The 20850-nt window shown below is 35.4% G+C and overlaps 2 protein-coding genes and 1 long non-coding RNA gene across 4 annotated transcripts in view; 2 read left to right on the top strand and 1 right to left on the bottom strand.

Annotated features, from left to right (window-relative positions):
• LOC127852243 (limbic system-associated membrane protein-like) overlaps positions 1-20850 on the bottom strand; it is a 471770-nt gene that overhangs the window by 257548 nt on the left and 193372 nt on the right. The gene's annotated exons all lie outside the window — the stretch shown is intronic.
• On the top strand, positions 3303-8296 carry LOC127852252 (uncharacterized). The gene is made up of 3 exons (XR_008036145.1): positions 3303-3576; positions 5658-5891; positions 6053-8296. It is a non-coding gene; the product is annotated as an uncharacterized LOC127852252 (long non-coding RNA).
• The window catches only part of LOC127852232 (spatacsin-like), a 65951-nt gene continuing 59006 nt past the window's right edge, over positions 13906-20850 (top strand). The window contains exon 1 of one of the 2 annotated variants that reach the window (XM_052386118.1): positions 13906-14196. In XM_052386118.1, the coding sequence (XP_052242078.1) occupies positions 13976-14196 (221 nt within the window). In that variant the 5' untranslated portion in view covers positions 13906-13975. The remainder of the gene's footprint in view (positions 14197-20850) is intronic. The other variant, XM_052386117.1, reaches the window with a different exon arrangement.

The raw sequence follows: 20850 nt of genomic DNA, 5'->3' as shown, positions 1-20850 counted from the left end.
CAAGTTTCATGAAAAAATATTAAGAACTTTTATTAAATTATCGCAGGATCCAGAAAAAAACACCATTTTCAGCAGTATTTCTAGTCTATTTGTTGCCATAGCAACCAGAAATTTTGACGTAGGAACAAAATTAAATGACGTGCATAATGTCCATATTGCCATCTATCCATGTTTCAAGTTTCATGAAAAAATATTAAGAACTTAAAGTTATCGCAGGATTCAGAAAAAAAACACCATTTTCAGCAGTATTTCTAGTCTATTTGTTGCCATAGCAACCACAATTTTTGACGTATGAACAAAATGAAATGACGTGCATAATGTCCATATTGCCATCTATCCATATTCCAAGTTTCATGAAAAATTATTAAGAACTTTTAGAGTTATCGCAGGATCCAGAAAAATCACCATTTTCAGCAGTATTTCTAGTCTATTTGTTGCCATAGCAACCACAATTTTTGACCTAGAAATAAAATGAAATGTCCATATTGCCATCTATCAATATTCCAAGTTTCAAGAAAAAATATTAAGAACTTTTAGAGTTATCGCAGGATCCAGAAAAGTGTGACGGACTGACGGATACAAAACCATAAGTCCCCTTCGGTGAAACCAGTAGGGGACTAAATAATAAGACCATAATTTCACGATATGCTATCGAAACGCGTGAAATAAATACGCCAGGCCTTTAGTACACGAAAGCACTACATTAAAACGCCGTTATTCTCAAACGACAAATTTTCTTGAAGCGCGGCGAAGCATGGTGTTATTGTGAGGTTTATCGTCACGAATCTTACAAGAATCTGTGGAAAAACAAACAATCGCTGAGCGTATAACAAATCTTACCATCGTTAAGATGTTACTTTTGTGACTGAGTATACATATGGGAATCGTTTATCGCGGATTACGAATTTCGCACAATAAAGCTGCACAGTACGGATATCCTCTTGTTACGAATATTAAGAAACTCACTCAAATTCTAGCATCTTAAGTGAAAAATATCAATATACTTCTTGCTAATGAAAACTCTGGAAATGAACGTGAGTATTTTTGTTTCGGGTTGGAAGCCACATTTAATTGACCGTGCAAACAGATATTTATTACTTTAAGTTGAAATCATTCTAGATATCGGAATTTTAACGTGTTTTATGTGCATTCTTTCACCTTAAAGATAGCAATTTTTTCTATCACACAAGCTTATTCCATTATGACGGCGTCCTAAGCTGACCACAATTGAGTTATGTGCGATGTTTAGCGGTGATTTCAAAGTCCGAGACTGGACTTTGGTACACTAGATTAGCACAGGGTTAGACTTCCAACATCGGCCGCGACTCTTCGGTTAAACGTAAATACTTCTCGCGTATACATGATTAAGAAATAATATTTTTCTATCATGGTTTGTTGTCGAATAACCCACAGTAAGGACTATAGATGCGTAGGAATGAAATCTCGAGTGCGAAGTATGCACTTGTATGAGCTTTACTGCTGAATACATGTTTTTGTTGTTGAAAAATATTACCAAAATCAGAGTAGAATTCACGAGAATCATTATATTATAAATGTTGGTTCTAATTGAAGTCCAATTAAGATATTTATATTTAATGTTTTAACAGATAATGAACTAAGTATTGAAGATCCCTCTGATCAGCATATCTGTGCGACCATTTTGTACAAGAAAAAGACCCAAGTAGAACATGTTTCGGTATGAATAGCAAGTTTATGTACTAAAACAAGGGTGAAAACAAGCAACAAATAGATCGATTCCATGCACACCACACATACTAAGTAACTTAAGCCAGATGCTAGCGCTTTCACAACTTCATCGACTTTTAAGGGACCTTTTCAAAGATTTTGGTAAATATTGAAGTTTGTCATTAAATGCTTTATATTGATAAAGGTAAACATTGGATCTAAAAGGCTCCAGTAAAAAAACAAGAATAAAATTAAAGAAAGAAAAAGGTAACCCTCACCTGGGCTCAAACCACTGACCCCTGGAGTTAAAGTCTAACGATTAGACCACTCGGCCACCCGTGCTCATTCAATGTATAAATGCAAGCAATCCTCGTAGTGTCACAAAATATAGCGACTACAACAGAACTCTCAAAATTATTAAATCGTTTCGCGTTGCAACGCTTTATAACATTCAGTTTCTTAATCGTCAAAAGATTAATATAATGGATATTTAAGAGCATGGTTAATGTTCAGTACTACTGTTTCCTCACAGATGTCATCGAAAATTTGAGAATCTGAAACATTTTTGTCAACTTACTAAAAGGTGAAAAGGTCCCTATAAGACAGCTTTCGACGGCATTCAGCATGATGGTCTATGACAGGTTCTGACAGGGTTCAACATAGACTAAGGGCCGATCATTAAAAATTCTACAGAAACCCAAGGATCGCAGTACTTTTGAATGGACAAACGGGTGACTTCTTAATTAAGGATATCAGTGGACGTCGGTCATGGATGTCTGCTCATTCCAGTCCTACTTAACCTTTTCCCTGAGAAGATAATGCAGGGGACCCTAAAAGACCACCACACCTTTATTCTCCATAGAGCGGACAATTGAAACTATATCATTTACCCGCTCCGTATTAAGATTGTACGTTCCGGCAACGCAATTTCTTTAAACACAGAAAGTACATACATATGACCATATAATGGGGTTAATAATATTTACGAGAAATTAAGACAATATAATTAGATTATAACACGCTAATAATATATAAATTAAAATCATTATAATAGAGATAATACATTAAAAGTTACATTTGCATCACGAAAAGAATGTGGTTATAATTTATTATCCAGTGTAAAGGATATTAGCATCACAATTAAATACTGGTATGAACCACAGGTGGTTAGCGTGTGGCTATGATATTAATTAGTGAAAACATCATTTTGAATAATAAATTATCATATTATAACGAAAAATAAACTTTTCTGGAAAAAAAATCACTATCAAATATATATATATATATATATATATATATATATATATATATATATTATATCGCTGCAAAATTGATGAAGTAATGGCTATTCAAAACGATGCACCCCGTTTTCGGATGATTTCGAGTTGGATACCTCGAGTTGGAGTTCAATATATAATTGATAGTGAATTTTTTTCTCATAAAAGTTGATTTTTCGTTATAATATGATAATTTATCATTCAAAATGATGTTTTCACTAATTAATATCATAGCCACACGCTAACCACCTGTGCTAAACACATGCGTATGCATATGTTTCACGGTACAGTAACGATTGTTTGTCAACCAGTAAATGCGCATGCGCATAAAATCCTGATAGTAAATAATAGCATAACAGTAATCGAATGAGGTATTATAATGTAACGATACGTTATACTGATAGGTTTAGATGGGTTATCACTGAATGTGGCTATTTAAAACTTGGGATGTACATGTACATGTTTTCATATATTCGTTTTACATATTACATTATCGTATAGTATGCAATCTACACGTACGGAGTATGAGTAAACAAGAAGTGATTTTACAAATACAACTTCAGTTCATTCAGTAGTGTATTCATGGACAAGGATTAGTAGTTATCTCGTTACGGTAAGTTCTTTAAAAAAAAAATATTAATGACATATGTACTTCTTAATAACTTTATAATCGAGTCATTTATTGAGTCTTAAGCCGTTGGGATGCAACACAATTATAGTGTTATTTGCTATAGTTACAGTATAACTTGTCTTCTTATACCTTCCTCATATTGTACATTCTATACATATATGATTTATTTATTTCAAGCGTTGCTTTAATTAAGTGAGTACACATCCACATGAAGAAAACAGCTAGGACAGCTACTGACATGCACTGATGTAATGTGCATCAAAGGTCAACTCAAAATTAACGTAGAATTTTTGTTTACGCGGTACAAATTGTCACGTAATCGTTCATCGTTCATGGTTGACACACAGTTACTAACAATGTTCATCTCTTTTAAATTATTGGTGTGTAGCCTATCATTCGATTTCTCGTCATGCGCATATTGTCATGATGACGGGATTTGCATTAACTACCATTTTGCTGTATCGCGCATGGGACAAGTCCGTCCCTTTCTATTAATGTTAATTTCTCTGCATAATGTGGGATGAAATATACAACAACACTATATATCAGTTTCTAGTCCAATTAAATGTCTAACATACTTAATATTTTCAGTTGTACAAATACAGTCTGATAGCTATATGATCGTATCTTTCTCGACCCGTACGTCTCCAAGTCTAAACGTTGTCTAACCTCGGTTCCACACCAAACATCTCGTTCCGTCGAACTGCACATAAACATACAATAATAAAATTTCTATAACATATTTGATTGGTCGATTCTATGCTCGCTTATTGCTGGTTGGTTGAATTACAACCTAGGACTGGAGAAGTCAGTATTCAATTTGTACACGCTAATCAGCATTGTGATACAAATAAATAATGCAAATACAGCCCAAGCCTTGTGTCAACAGCATCGATCCCCTTTTGTTGTTAAACATACACCAGATCTAAATATTTAATCTTTCACTTTGTAAATGTCATGTATACTCGCCATTGATAAACATGTCAATATTTCTCACATAAAGAAAACCCAAATATTTCACCTAATTGTCTATCATTATGTGGCAAAATGGTGTGGGGTTTGTTAGTATATTGATTTTGAAATTGTATATATCTTATCATTTGCATGATATTTATTTACGATGTGACGAGGTTCATTTTATTATCATAACCCTCATTCAATAAAGATCAATCGAATCCGGATTCTGGACAGGATCGGTGGAAGAATTGCATATACATGTATATAGTTTGAGATCAAATAATTAGTTCCTGCGATACAAGGCTAAGGGAACAGTCGGTCGAAGACAGGCATCCCACATTCGTTGTTTCTTGTATGATGTTCGTCTGAAACAAACTTTTTAGGGCTATATTTCAGAAACTACATACGATTTCAACATAAAACTTAACGTATCCATGAGAGGTGTCATGCACAACCACACACTTTCTTCATTATGAGTTTTTTCCCTTTGTTGTGTTTTGATGCAATTGTGGTACATCGACTATCTATGGAACCTCCGTAATTAATTGATTTGTGGAATAAATCGTCTGCTGATCCAGAGTGGTTTTGATGATGTAATTTTTCTGGGATATAAAATAAAACTTCATAGGTGTATATATTATATTCAAATGAGGAGCATTGCCATGTACTTTCTTAAATAAAAGCTATTGCCATTTGGGTTTTTATGCTGTCATTTTTCAGGTATGTACCCCGGTAACTCGGCTACGATACAACATATCAACATGAAACAGTAATTGAAACATCATGTGTGTATATACAGTTATCATTGAAGAAAAGTACCATGCAAATGAACCATAACCCTACACGTTCATAAATCATAGCTATTGCCCTTTATTCTTTTCGTATGATGTTACTTTTCAAGACTATATCTCAGAATCTATACAATATTCAACATGAAACTTCATGTGTGTTCAGATATTAATGACGAACTGTGCAATGCGTAAACACAATAACACTTCACTTTATTATTTTACAGTTTTTGCCCTTTTCATCCATCTGCAACAATCAATAAACAAAATTTATTCGGTGGGGGATATCAATTCAACGAATTTACTTGTATTTTACAGATATTCGTGCCTAGATGCAGATGATGCAAAAAGAAACAACCACAAGCAGCACATGAACTTTTTTGTCGAACTTATTTCATAGCACTGTCGCCATGGTAACAAGACAGGAACAGTTTCTGTCTAAGTGCGCATGCATAGTATCTGTCATTTGTCTGACATACTTTTGGTATATTCTGGGACCCAGTTCGGACTATTTCCTTGTGAATATAGTCTGTTTCGTATTCAAAACTTTAGGTAAGCATCCGCCGGCCCGCTCATCTTGGACTTTTTTGTTGAATGTTGATACGATGAAAATCCAGTTGCCACTCTTTACGGATAATTTTGTATTGACTCAATATGTATTATCAAACACAATTGGAGCTAGTATATTATTTTTACTAATTATTATTTTACAGTTTCAGTTATCGTATGCATTCCAGCATTGTGGATAAGCCTTTGGCGACCGAAAGAATTGCTGGAAGACTTCGTGGAGCTATGCATTTACTACGGCTGGGCGTATGTGTCACTTAATCAGCACATAATAACTATTGAGCGAAACGGCGATCCATATTTCTTAAAAGACACAATACGAGCAAATATAAAGCTGGCATTGATGCAAATTGCGTTGGTCTTATTCTTCAAAACAGATGAAAGACACAGTCGTACTTTTGCAAAGTTGTCAACTACGATTGGTGTTTTGGCGTCAGTACCTGAACTTCTGTGGTTGTCGAATGTGAATTACTTGCTGGGACAGTTTGTGTTTTTAAACTGTTCTTTCGATTGGGTCTGCAGAACGTTCGATAAGTTTGTCGGCAGAACGTTACATAATTATATTTCATCCAGCATCCGACCTGGCTTTGCAATAGCCGAATTCATAACCAGGTTTTTAGTCTATTTGCTACTGATTTTGGGCAGGTGAAATAGATATTTAATATAGTATTTCGTAATTCTTACATTTACTCATTTAGAATCTTTTTTCTAACATTTTCTTAAAAAAACATGGCTAACGTTTTTAGTCAATTTTTTAGAAACTAAAACAAATTACGTTCGTAAAACAATTCTGTTATTGGAAAAAGCGAGTTATTTTTAGAAAATTACCATCTACAAGGCAAACTTAAAAGAATTACGTCCCTTGAAAACAATGGGAGACAATTATATTACTGCTTCATGCGAGGTAGGGGACTTTTATTGCTTGGCAATAGTCTTGTTCTTCATACAAAATCTTTTTGATAGCCTTTTACATTTTCATTCAGACAACTAATCCTTTAACATTTACTTTAAAAGAAACTTCCTTGTATCTTGCAAATAGACGTTCAGCGCGTTCTCGTTTCAGACTGTGCGCGTGAAGCCTTAGAGGCTTTTCCAAATGTTTCTTCTGTTTCGTCGTTCTAAGTTGCTTGCCCTGTATTGTTTGTGATATGCAGATTAAAAAATACTGATGTTAATTCTTTCGCAAAGATTGATTGCTCTTGCATGAGTTAACATTTTCATTTTTCTTTAATATTTGTAACACAGATTTTGAAAATTGCAATGTTACCGATATTTGAGCTGTCAATGGATATGTTTGCCAAGTTACCTCCCAAGCGGTCATCATTAAAATAATGTTAACATTTGTCCATGTTACCTCCACAGCGGTAACCGCTACAATCATGCAAAACCTTTGTCCAGGTTACCGCCACAGCGGCAAACGCTACCATCATGTAAACATCTCTCCAAGTTACTTTCACAGCGGTAACCGCTACAATCAGGTAAACATTTGTCCAGGTAACCTCTACAGCGGCAAACGCTACCATCATATAAACATCTCTCGAGATTACCTTCACAGCGGTAACCGCTACAATCATGTTAACATATGTCCTGGTACTCCACAGCGGCAAACGCTAACATTATATAAACATCTATCCAAGTTACCACCACAGCGGTAACCGCTATTATCATGTAACCATCTCTCCAGGTTACCTCCACAATGGCAAACGTAACCATCATGTAAACATCTCTCCAGGTTACTTCCATAGCGGTAAATGCTAGAATTATGCAAACATCAGTCCAGATTACTTCCATAGCGGTAAACGCTACCATCATGTTGACATCTCTCCAGGTTACTTCCATAGCGGTAAACGCCAGAATTCTGTAAACATCTGCCAATAATACTTCCATAGCGGTAAACGCTACAATCATGTAAACATCTGCCAATAATACGTCCATAGCGGTAAACGCTACCATCATGTAAACATCTCTCCAGATTAATCCAATAAGTTTTAGACTGTCAATTGACACACACACTAAGTATTGAAAGTCATACCATGAGCTTTCGTCCGTGTACTACGTACTTCATCAGCAGAATGAATATCTACTGTTGGGAAACGTTAACACCGCTAATTGTCGGGCTGGGGGATGGTAAAGTATGGTCCCAGGTATGCGAGAGTTGGTAGCGGCCCCCGTCCTTGTTTAGCGCCGGTCTAAGTGCAAGGATGTAAATAGCCTCCTTGATCCTTCTCTCGAACCAAGATGGCTCACGGTCCAGAATCCTAACGTTCTCCATTGTGATTGGCTGGCCCGGTTTACAGTCCTGTATATGCATTGAGACCTCAGATGATGTTGAACTCGGTCTCCTGTGTTCTGTACCATAACACATCCTCAAATAAAGTCGATGAATAGTTCTTTGCTCTTTATTCAATTGTACACGTAAAGTTTCCAGGTCCATATAATTATTTAAATTAGTTGTTAATGCAATATGTCCAAGTCTATGTAATTCTCCAAGTAACTAATAACGTTTCCAAGACATGACAAAATCCGTGTAAATCACCCAGACAGGACCCACCCCAGGTGGGGCCCTGAAGATAAACCTCCAGCGTCTCTCCTATGAGTTAAATCCCTCCTTTCTTAGTGGCAAAAGAAGCATTGCTTATATACAGTGGAACCCCTCTTAACCGGACAACCTCAGGACCGAGAGGAAATTCCGGTAGAGAGAGGATTCCGGTTTAGAGAGGACATTGACTATCTAACTTTCAGAAAGTCAATGACATAGCTTAATGTGGAAGGAAGTTCGAACATTTTTAGTCTTAGTTATCTTAATTACATATTTGAAAATCTAAATGAATATCGTTATGCAACTGCTTCAATAACTCTGCAAATCACCATTTTATATGACACTAAATTAGCAATTGTAATAAACAACTCAACGCTTATTTAAATTTATCACGGCTTCCTACATCAAAAACAACACACTTTTAAGAACTCTATGTTTGTTATCAGTAATTATAATCAGTATTATCACCTCTGTTGATCAATATGTACATCACATGACAAATACCTTTAAATTGTTTTGCGATTTTTACAGTTTGTAATTTTTTCGACCACCTTCATTAATTTCACGCGTCTTTAATCCGCTATTCACAACTTTTTGACACTAGGTCTAAGGTGCAATAAACCCGCCCTGAGCGGTTTAGAGAGATACAATTACATATGGAATGACCCAATATTGATCAAAAGAATGACCGGTATTCGAAATTGAGGGGATTCCGGTCTTGAGGAGATATTTTACGCGTGGTTTTATAGCGGAAAAAATGGGATCGGACAATTTGTCCGGTTGATAGAGGATTCCGGTATAGAGAGGATCCGGTTTAGAGGGTTTCCACTGTACATGTATCGTTATGTCAACTTGATGGGTCAAACCAATTTGTTTAAATGCATATACGGGCATATTTGTTATCTGGTAATTGCACCGACACGAAAACAAACATCTATTAACCATGTAATCTTGTCATGATCTTATAATGTAAACGGACGGAACCCATTTACAATCGTTCATCTACTGTCAACAAACTAATGAGTCTTCCGGCCACACTGACGTAAACACAGGGTATGCATTATTGCGAATTTTTGTACGTCGACGTACATATTGTACGTCGACGAACATTTCTCTTTTTACCTAGTAGGTCTTGTTGACTTTTGACCCAAATGGTACGCCATACATATAAACATCTTTCCAGGTTACCTCTACAGCGGTAAACGATACCATCATGTAAAGGTCTCCATGGTACCTCCACCGCGGTAAACGCTACAATCATGTAAACATCTGCTTTTGTTACTAACTCAGTGGTAACCACTCCAATCATGTTAACACCTGTCCTGGTAACCACTGCAATCAAGTTTTATCCTGCCTCTGTTGCAAACATTGACCTAATAAAGCAGGTTCGAATAAACTAGTTGATCTCCGGCAACGGTAAGTACGTATTCCTACGCGCCGATGAACATGTTCTAATGTTTGACCTTTTACAAAATATACATGCGAAGTTCTTGAGAAATGTTTTGTCAAAACAAAATGATAGCAAAAGTAATAAATGTGTATTAAATTCAAGCAAACATATGGCAATGAAGTAATCAATTTTGCCTTTAAATTTATTTACTTATAACCTTTAATAGGTATCTAGTAACATTGACACCTGGTTACTTCGGCACCTTAAATATACGGCGTTTCTTTATACATTGTATTAATAGAAAGTTTGAACGTTAACATACACTCTACTATACAAACTTATTTTCTGTCGTCTGCAATTGATTTTATTTTTCAACGAAATATCATTAAATCGAACAAACTAACACTATATTTGAATGAAAATAAATATCCTTATTTGCAGGCACATCTGTTAAAATTCACATTTTCTCAGTTTATATGAAGTAATTCATCGTGAACTTGAAAAAAATTTAGTCATTATTTTGGTGTTGCATAAATCGAATAGAGCTACATGGTTGGTGCCGATATGGAAAGCTCGCCCTATTTTCTTTTTCTAACCCTCACCGGATAAACTTTCTCCATCTCGGCACCAACCATATATTCTCTATATCATCTGTCCTGATCTGGGTGGATAATCAGTTATTTATGTTTTATTATTAAATGAAAATCGCTGCCATTTCTAAAGCATTGAATACTAGTATACCGTTTTAAGAAAAAAAATCTGAACAACTTTTGTGCCGAAGGTATGTGAAATGCGTGTCGATTCTATTACTTTCATCCAAATTCACAACCTTGTTAATTTATTCAATGTCAAAGTAAACCGCCATTACATGTTATATACCAAAGCCAATCTTGCATGTTTTTTTGTGTGGCACATACCACAATAATAATGATTAAAACTGCACTGCAGTTATCATATTAAGGGCTTGTATGTGCTCAATTTATTTTTGTAAATATAACATGCTTAAAGTTATAGAGATGTTTTAAATAAATGTTTACATATATCACACATACTGTATGACAACTAGGTCATACAAATTTTTGATAACGTTTTCAATAAATATTTGACATTTTTATACTCATGACTTTGGTCAGTAATTTTTAAATGGTAATAGCAAGTTTTAACACTACATAGTCATGAAGTGCTATTCAACAACTCCATGTCTATCTTACCTTATGATGATCACACATATCGGGTGTCATTGTTACAAATAACATGAACTTTTCAAGAACCAAAGGGTCCCGTTGAATCTGTGAAGCTGACCAGTGACGTTGAAGATTTATTGAACTTTTTACCCTGGCTGAGTGACTTATTTTGTCTTTACTTGGAGAAGTTTCTAACGCAACACGTATTCAAATCAATAGAAGTCCCCTTTCGAACGGATTTTGTTGAAATTTGGCTTTAGAGTAATTCAACACGTATATAACAAGTCATGTAAACTTAGTTGGCATTGATCAGTACAAAATTATAATTCTTCACACATTAAAAAATAACTACAAAATTCACATTCTGAAAATCGTACAAGGTAAAATAATACAAATGCGAAAAGTAAGGCGCGTAGCTTACACGTCTAAATGACTGACCGGTCTGCAACATGACGATTTAGTGGTTGCGTTCCAAATATTCATACGAGCGATCTTGTTGACTATCCTCATTAATTTACGATATTTCTTTCGAGGTAAACGGTAAACATATCTCCGTGTCTGGTAACAAATGCCCAAAACCTCCCAATGTGAGAAAACTAATACCATGGTTCGATAATACATGCAAATATTACAAAAACGAATTCTATAGTTAGTTGTAAACGGCGTTTAATCAATAACAATACAAATGAAAATAGGGCTCTATTTTTGAAAGCCAGAAACGACTATTCGAATATTAAAAATAAAGCAAAGCGGGATTATTTTGCAAAAGAAAAGCAAATATTATCTACGCTAAGTAAAACAGATACCCGTAAATTCTGGAAATACATCAACAAATTTAAAAATAACACAAAGGCAAAACCTAACAATATTAATGTCGACGATTTCATTCGCCATTTCAAAAAATTTATCTTATACACAAAACCTTAGCAATTTTGATGCAAATGATCTCTCACTTGGCGACGCCAATATAAGCATCGAAGAACTCGATTGCAATTTTTCAGTGGACGAGATCAGAAAGTCAATTCTAGCCTCAACGTAATACAAGTAGTGATTTATAATTCATGTATGCGTTGAATAAGACAGAGATCGTGAAAATCGCTGCAAAATTGATGAAGTAAACTTAATGGCTGTTCAAAGCGATACACCCTGTTTTCGGGCGATTTCGAGTTGAATACCTTGTTATATATATATATATATATATATATATATATATATATATATATATATATATATATATATATATATATATATATATATATATATATATATATATATATATGTTATATGATTATTTATCATTGAACATTATGTTTTCACTTATTAATATCATAGCCACACGCTAACCACCTGTGTTAGCAGCGCTCTGGTCGACACTATTGAGGTTAGTTACTTTTTATTTAAGGCTATATATTTTCTAACTAATTTCGCTTTCAAACATCTCTTGTATTATACTTTAGAACGGTATGGTATTTATGGCTATAAAATATATTTATTTTATTTTGAAAATGATATTTCTTTTCATAATATTATATAGCGGGTATATACGATTTTTTATATGTGTTTAATTGTAATATATTGATAAAATATGTTACAATAACACAAAATAACACAAAATAGGCAAGACAAATTATACATTAAAGCCGAATTTCATAAAATGCAGCAAAGACAAATTAGCGCCCCGAGCCGATAGTGACGAACATATTTTCCTACAATAACCGAAGCATTCGTCTTTGTATTATAAACCGTTAAACTACGAGGGGTGTTCCAGAAGTTCGTGCCTTTTCGCTATAACTTATTAGTTTGCTGGTAAAAGTCAATGAAATTTACATATTATACAAACCAATTATCACGGACTTTATATATAAGCTAAACATGCATGAATTCCATAAAGCGCGTTTGAAATGCGTTGCCATAGAGACCTCAGTAACGACATGCGGCGCACGCGTGTATTTTATTATAAGTATGAGCGTTACGCGAATTTAAATTTGGTTTAAATGTCGTTGATAAACAGAATTTACGGCAAATTTCACGTTACAGCGCCTAGATCCTCCTTACAGCCCGGATTTGGCCCCTATGTACTTTCGCGTCTTCCCGGAAGTTAAATCATAGTTGCGCGGTATTCGCTTTGCAAGTAAACAGTTGCAGCAAAGCGAATCGTGTCGTCTTTTGACGCTGACTGGTAAAGAGACACTTTTGACAAGTGGATTTCCCGACACATTAAGTGCATTCGCGTTGGTGGTGATTGTGTGGAAAAGATTTGACAGTTGTTAACTTCATAACGTCATTGACGTTGAACAGAAACGTTACACGTGCGTCGGTGTGCGCATTGTGCACATGTTTAAATCTCTGATATATATTTATTGTTTTATGTATTTCCATGATATTTGGAGAGTAGATTTGGAAAGGACGAAATATTCTTAACATGCTATTTGTTTGTCCATTTATGTTACCAAATGAAAGTAATAGCGAAAATCCACGAACTTCTGGAACACCCCTCGTAAGTTTAGATGCACATCGTACATGTATGGTATACATGCTGGCGAATTCGGCTGTACAGCCTTTTTCAGTTTCAGAATTAAATATCTGGCTTATTTCGCATTTTTCGACACATGTTCTTCTTAACTTTTATTTTAATTTATATTGAAATATATAATTAATAAGTTTTTTACATAGTTTATATAAATTCATAAATATTTGACAAAATCGTATATACCCGCTTTAAACAAAAAAATCATACCTAATCTGGTAGGATTTTCTTGTGATGGCAGCGATTGTATGTGAGAGCATGTAACGACAACTCGGCGTCGTGATTGGTTCCCTAACTGTAGAATTACCAGATATGGACGAACAAGTCACATATAATATTATGAATTAGTTTTTTAACATCGCTCCGTAAACGAATGTCGAGAGCCGATTTTTAAACATTTGTCTGTAGTGATCATGTGACCTGTTCAAAATGGCGGTAGCAATGAATTTTGAGAATCAGGAAATGCATTGTTTTCGCTATGATTTACATAAGCTTCGCACCAAGTTAACTACATCAAATTTGAAGAAATTCGGTTTGGACTTAGCGAACTGTATTAGTACAATACATCAGACAGATGGCACGCTGCTTTTGGAGAGAATTTGCAACAGAGCAAATCAGTCCAATCACTGGGAAATTCACCATGTTCAGAGGTTTCTAAATTTTATGCATTCTTTTATATATTGAACTTTATATCACAGATTTGGGCAGCGCTTCTGTTAGTGGACATCCGGGCGTAAGTTACGTCCAAAAACGGCAGTTGTATGTCCATTATGCAAATGGTGGAAGTCCCTTGGACGTCCGATAATCCGCATGTATGCTATTTTCTGATACACAACACAGACAAATGTCAAGAGTATATTGAGTTATTCAGACCGTTAACTCCGCCTAAGAGCTACTGTTTTCAATGAATTTCTCAGCGAGCGGCCAATATTGATTTTTCCAGATGTTAATCAGATTCTTCTTGGTAAGCGCATCAGCCAATCAGCGCTCAGGCGGCCGAATACACACGGACCCCACGTGAAGCTGTATACAATAATATTAGCGACCTCTGCGCTACAAAGATTTTATTCAGCAATCAAATATTTAAGTCCTCGCTTTCCCCGAGGAAAAAGGATGCGATGTTGTACAAGAAGTCTAATTTTCGCATGATTTTCATCTGTACACGAAATACATGAGAAATGTTTATTTGTTGCTAGAATTTTCTTAACTTTCCGTGAATAATAAAATCTGGAAATGATTTTGGATAATAAATTTAACAGGGGTTTTTATCTGATATTGGGGAAAGGGCCTGGCCTTTTTTGAGGAGAAAAAAATCGCGCAAAATGCCGGATTTTGGGGGAAAAAATCACACGAAACGCCGGATTTTGGGGAAAATAAGGAAAGTCTTTAATTATCAATTAAGCATATTTTACTGTTTTTAAAACAAATTCAAGGAAACAGAAAATTTAATTATGCAATAATTTTCTATTTTCTTCACTGGATCAGGTAAGCTTATATTTAAAAAAAAAAAAAATTTTTTGAGGGGAAAATGAAATCTAGGGGAAAATTTACCAGCTGAGGGGAACAAAAAATCAGAGGGTAAAGGGCCGATTTTCGGCGGGTCACAAAGAAGGAAAAATAAAACCTGTTTAATTATACCCGTTTGAAAATACTAAAATTGAATAATGTATTTTGTTATATCAATGGCCATAACACATAATGCAATAAGTAGTTAAATAACTTGTTTTGAGAATGCCAAACTATGCATACATATTGGTCTACATGCATGAATGACCTGACAAGTTATATCCCGATTCGGAATGAAGTGTACTCGGTAAATTAAAAAAAAGATTCTTTTTATACTCCGAAATTCGCTTTCACTTACACAAACTTTTCTAAAAGGAGGTACATGTAACATTTTAAATTCAGTCGTTGATTTGTCTTAATTACTAAATACATGAATAGTGCTCTATGCTTTCAAATCGCATCACGTGATTAACGCATGTTCAATGGGAATTCCCCCATCCCACAAAAGCTAACGGAAGCGCTGGATTTGGGGCATGTGTTATAGTTTATATCTCTGGTTTATCACCTGCTTAATCTCAGTTTAAACATTCATAATAAACCCAAACAATGGAAGTTGGTCAATTTTGGTCAAAAATGGAATTTTATAAGTAAAGGGCTAGCTGCAATAATCAACTTGCAGATACTTACCCTTCATGTCTCTGGGTATTGCTTTTTAGCTCACCTGAGCACAATGTGCTCATGGTGAGCTTTTGTGATCACCTTTTGTCCATCGTGCGTAGTCCGTTGTTCGTCATCAACATTTGCCTTGTTAACACTCTAGAGGCCACATTTATTGTCCCATCTTCATGAAATTTGGTCAGAAGATTGGTCTCAATGATATCTAGGACGAGTTTGAAAATGGTTACGTTTGCTTGAAAAACATGGCTGCCAAGGCCCAAGGGGCGGGGCATTTTTCCTTATATGGCTATAGTAAAATCTTGTTAACACTCTAGAAGCCACATTTATTGTCTGATCTTCATGAAACTTGGTCAGAAAATTAATCCCAATAATATCTTGGACGAGTTCGAAAATGATGCCGGTTGGTTGAAAAACATGGCCGCCAGGGGGCGGGGCATTTTTCCCTATATAGCTATAGTAAAACCTTGTTAACACTCTAGAGGCCACATTTATTTTCCGATCTCCATGAAACTTGGTCAGAAGATTTGTCCCAATGACATCTTGGATGAGTCTGAAAATGGTAACCTTTGCTAGAAAAACATGGCTGCCAAGGGGCGGGGCAGTTTTACTTATATGGCTATAGTAAAATCTTGTTAACACTCTAGAGGCCACATTTATTGTCCAATCTTCATGAAACTTGGTCAGAAGATTCATCCCAAAAATATCTTGGACGAGATCAGAAATGATGCCCTTTGGTTGAAAAACATGGCCACCAGGGGGCGGGGCATTTTTCCTTTTATGGCTATAGTAAAACCTTGTTAACACTCTAGAGGCCACATTTATTGTACAATCTTCATGAAATATGGTCAGAAGATTTGTCTTATTGATATCATGGATAAGTTTGAAAATGGTTGCGTTTGCTTGAAAAATATAGCTGCCAAGGGGTGGGGCATTTTTCCTTATATGGCTATATATGGCTATAGTAAAATCTTGTTAACACTCAAGAGGCCACATTTATAGTCCAATCTTCATGAAATGTGGTCAGAAGATTCATCCCAATGTTATCTTGGATGAGTTCAAAAATGATGCCGGTTGGTTGAAAAACATGGCCACCTTGGGGGAGGGGCATATTTCCTTATATGGCTATAGTTAAACTTTGTGAACACTCTTGAGGTCACATTTATTTTCCAATCATCATGAAACTTGGTCAGAAGATTGTCCCAGTGATATCTTGGATGACTTCGAAAATGGTTTTGGTTGCTTTAAAAACATGGCCACCAGGGGCGGGGCATTTTTCCTTATATGGCTATATATATGTCTTTAGTAAAACCTTGTTAACACTCTAGAGGCCACATTTATTGTCCAATCTTCATGAAATTTGGTCAGAAGATTGGTCTCAATGATATCTTGGATGAGTTCGAAAATAATTATGTTTGCTTGAAAAACATGGCTTCCAAGGGGCGGGGCATTTTTCCTTATATGGCTATAGTAAAACCTTGTTTACACTCTAGAGGCCACATTTATTTTCCGATCTTCATGAAACTTGGTCAGAAGATTTGTCCCAATAATATCTTGTTATCTCAGGTGAGCGACTTTGGGCCTTTCAGGCCCTCTTGTTTCATGTAAACTTTATATTAATTTGTTATTATGAGCCACTTAAAATGTTTTCTGGAAGAAAGTAACAAAAGATATCATTGATATGTCCTGTTTGCGCAAATTAAAACAAAGTACAGGATATCATGTACTTGCAAAATCATTAATCCAAGTTTCATCATAAACTTTTCCAGGAAATATCTACAGTCATGGAATTGAAAACGCCCTGATATTATGAATTTAAAATGTGAAAATATGTCAATTTATATAACTAAAATATTTCAACCAAAGGAAAAATAGCAACAATCTATTGCGTGAGCTATGTTTATTTACCAATAAATCTTAAGCAACCAAATGACTGTCATAATAATGTGTCACTGTTATACACTACAAACTTTTAGCCGCCAGCATAAGACCAGACCATCAAATACACAGGTCAACAAATTAGTGGAGCATAACCTTTTGCCTTTCCTTTGCTGAAACCGTCAATTAATTGTTCATGCTTTTGATTTAAAAGCGGTTTTATCAAGTTTTTGTTTTGAGTATTTTTACACGAAAAACAAGCAATTTGATATCGATTTCAAAGGTATTGTGTTTGTTGCGGTGTAATTGGTTAATTGAACTTGATTTTATACGCATACATGGGACATATTTTTATCCCCATTGTGGTTATCTTTGCTGTCTGTCCGTCCGTCCTGGCCACTATCAGCTCCTCCTTTACTATAAGCACTAGAACCTTGAAACACACATTGTAGCTCTGAGCATATGTGCGACAGTGCATTATTTGGAATTTTGATCTGAACCCTGGGTCAAAAGTTATGGGGGTTGGGGTGGGGCCGGGTCAGAGATTGTCACTCATTTTTATGTCCCCCACTATAGTAGTGGGGGACATATTGTTTTTGCCCTGTCTGTTGGTCTGTCTGTTGGTCTGTCTGTTGGTCTGTTTGCGCCAACTTTAACATTTTGCAATAACTTTTGCTATATTGAAGGTAGCAACTTCATATTTGGCATGCATGTGTATCTCATGAAGCTGCACATTGTGAGTGGTGAAAGGTCAAAGTCAAGGTCATCCTTCAAGGTCAGAGGTCAAATATATGTGGCCAAAATCGCTCATTTTATGAATACTTTTGCAATATTGAAGATAGCAACTTGATATTTGGCATGCATGTGTATCTCATGGAGCTGCACATTTTGAGTGGTGAAAGGTCAAGGTCACAGGGGTCTAGCTAGGTTCAAAATTTAGGGAGAAGTCACTTCTCCCTCAAGCCAAAATAGGGAGAATTGGTAACATCTTTGGGAGAAATGGTACATTTGCGTCATAGATCTTAGTATTACATTTGTACGTATATTGTTCGGCAACTTAACGGATAAGTGGTTTCTGCTCAGTGTTTAATCAACTCTTCACTTGTTTTATACAATAAGACATGTTAAGGGTATAAAACCGACATTTTTCTTATTTCTAATTGATTGTTGATTATAATGGTACTTTTTTTTCCTGAACAGGTGTATCAAATAAACTTCAATTGTAACAAGCCAGTAATGTTCAGAATCTTTTTACTTCCTTGTTAATTTTAAGCAATTCAACATTTAATAAATCAAATTCATATTTTGTTACACATATTTGTTTTGAATTAAATCAAATTCATATTTTGTTACAAATATTTGTTTCAAATTTAAAATTCATAAAAAATCTCATTTTGCAGCAGAGATTCCAAATCTGACCTGTGAATGAGCCCCACATTTATTGCCAGTGAAAGGTTACCTCTTCCCATTTGATCATTCCTTAGTATTTTTCAATGGGCCATTTAACATTGCGGAAGCATAGTTATTGGTAGCCAGCACAAGGCAATTAATCAAGGCATCATCTATTAACAATTTCAAGAAGTGTTATAGCTCCAGACTGTTCTGTTGAATATTCAACTTTGCATGACCTGTAAATGGGGCAACTTATGGCTGAGAATCCTCCTGTGTCCAATTCTCCACATCAAATCGATTTTAATCGTCAATGTCTGGCACAAAGTAAATCATTAAAAGGAGGAGAAGTCACTTCGCCTTCATGAAATTAATGTGCGAAGTTAAGATTAATTGCCAATAATTGGGCGAAGAAATCGCCCACTTCGCCTAGTCGCGAGACCCCTGGGTCATCCTTCAAGGTCAGAGGTCAAATATATGTAGCCCAAATCGCTTATTTTATGAATACTTTTGCAATATTTAAGATAGCAACTTGATATTTGGCATGCATGTGTATCTCATGGAGCTGCACATTTTGAGTGGTGAAAGGTCAAGGTCAAGGTCATCCTTCACAAGGTCAAGGTCGTCCTACAAGGTCAAACATCATATAGGGGGACATTGTGTTTCACAAACACATCTTGTTTTATGTTATTTTACATTAACTTCTTCATTTCTACACTGATTTACTAAATTAATATTTTGATACTGAACATCTATTATGACAATACGGTAAATCTGAACTATGCATAGCCCCATTACCAACCCTGGGGCGCCCCCTGTGTCAAACACACGGCATGGGGGTACGGGTCGGCCTCTGCCGTGCCATTTCTAGTTTAATATGGTTTTTATCCCCCCGGATCAATTGATCGGGGGTATATTGTTTTTGTCCTGTCTTTCTGTCTGTCTGTCTGTCTGTCTGTCTGTCTGTCATTCTGTCCCAAAACTTTAACCTTGGTTAAAGTTTGATATCTTTTGCAATATTGAACATACCAACTTGATATTTACCATGCATGTGTATCTCATTTAGCTGCTCATTTTGAGTGGTGAAAGGTCAAGATCATCCTTCAAGGTCAAAGGTCAAATATCATTGTATTTTATGCCCCCGGATCGAAAGATCGGGGGTATATTGTTTCTGGCCTGTCTGTCTGTCATTCATTGTGTGTGTCCCAAAACTTTAACCATGGTTAAAGTTTTGCAATAACTTTTGCAATATTGACAATTGCAACTTGATATTTGGCATGCATGTGTATCTCATTGAGCTGCACATTTTGAGTGGTGAAAGGTCATGGTCAAGGTTATCCTTCAAGATCAAAGGTCTAAAAAACAAATCCAAGGGAAGTAATAAGCTTAAAAGGGAGATAATTTCTAAACCTGCCAAATGATATATTGAAATTTTATTTCAAAGCGGTGCAATAGGGGGCATTGTGTTTCTGACAAACACATCTCTTGTTGCCTTTACCATGAAGAAATTTTTGCTGTACCAATGCACTCTTTAACGCTCATTTTAGCATTCAAGAAGTGTAGAGGATGGATTTCAATGATTTTATTTGTTATATTTTGTAGTTTTCTACACATTTTGTCTGAAAAAGAAATATTATGTATTCAATTCATGTTCTTCTTGATGTGTGATAAAATTGTATAAATGCTATTTTTTTTCAAAAGTGATACATATGACCAAAGGTACCTTAGCAGTTTTTAGTGAATTTTATATAATATATAAGATAGTTCAAAAGTTGTACTGTTTCTCAATTAAATATTTAAGAACAATTATGTGTCTTATACAGTATGGATGCATGGAGACCCATTTATAAGTGTGG

The sequence above is a fragment of the Dreissena polymorpha genome, chromosome 12, assembly GCF_020536995.1.
Source record: "Dreissena polymorpha isolate Duluth1 chromosome 12, UMN_Dpol_1.0, whole genome shotgun sequence".
In the NCBI taxonomy this organism is placed as follows: Eukaryota; Metazoa; Mollusca; class Bivalvia; order Myida; family Dreissenidae; genus Dreissena; species Dreissena polymorpha.
This window is presented reverse-complemented; position numbering and strand designations above follow the sequence as displayed.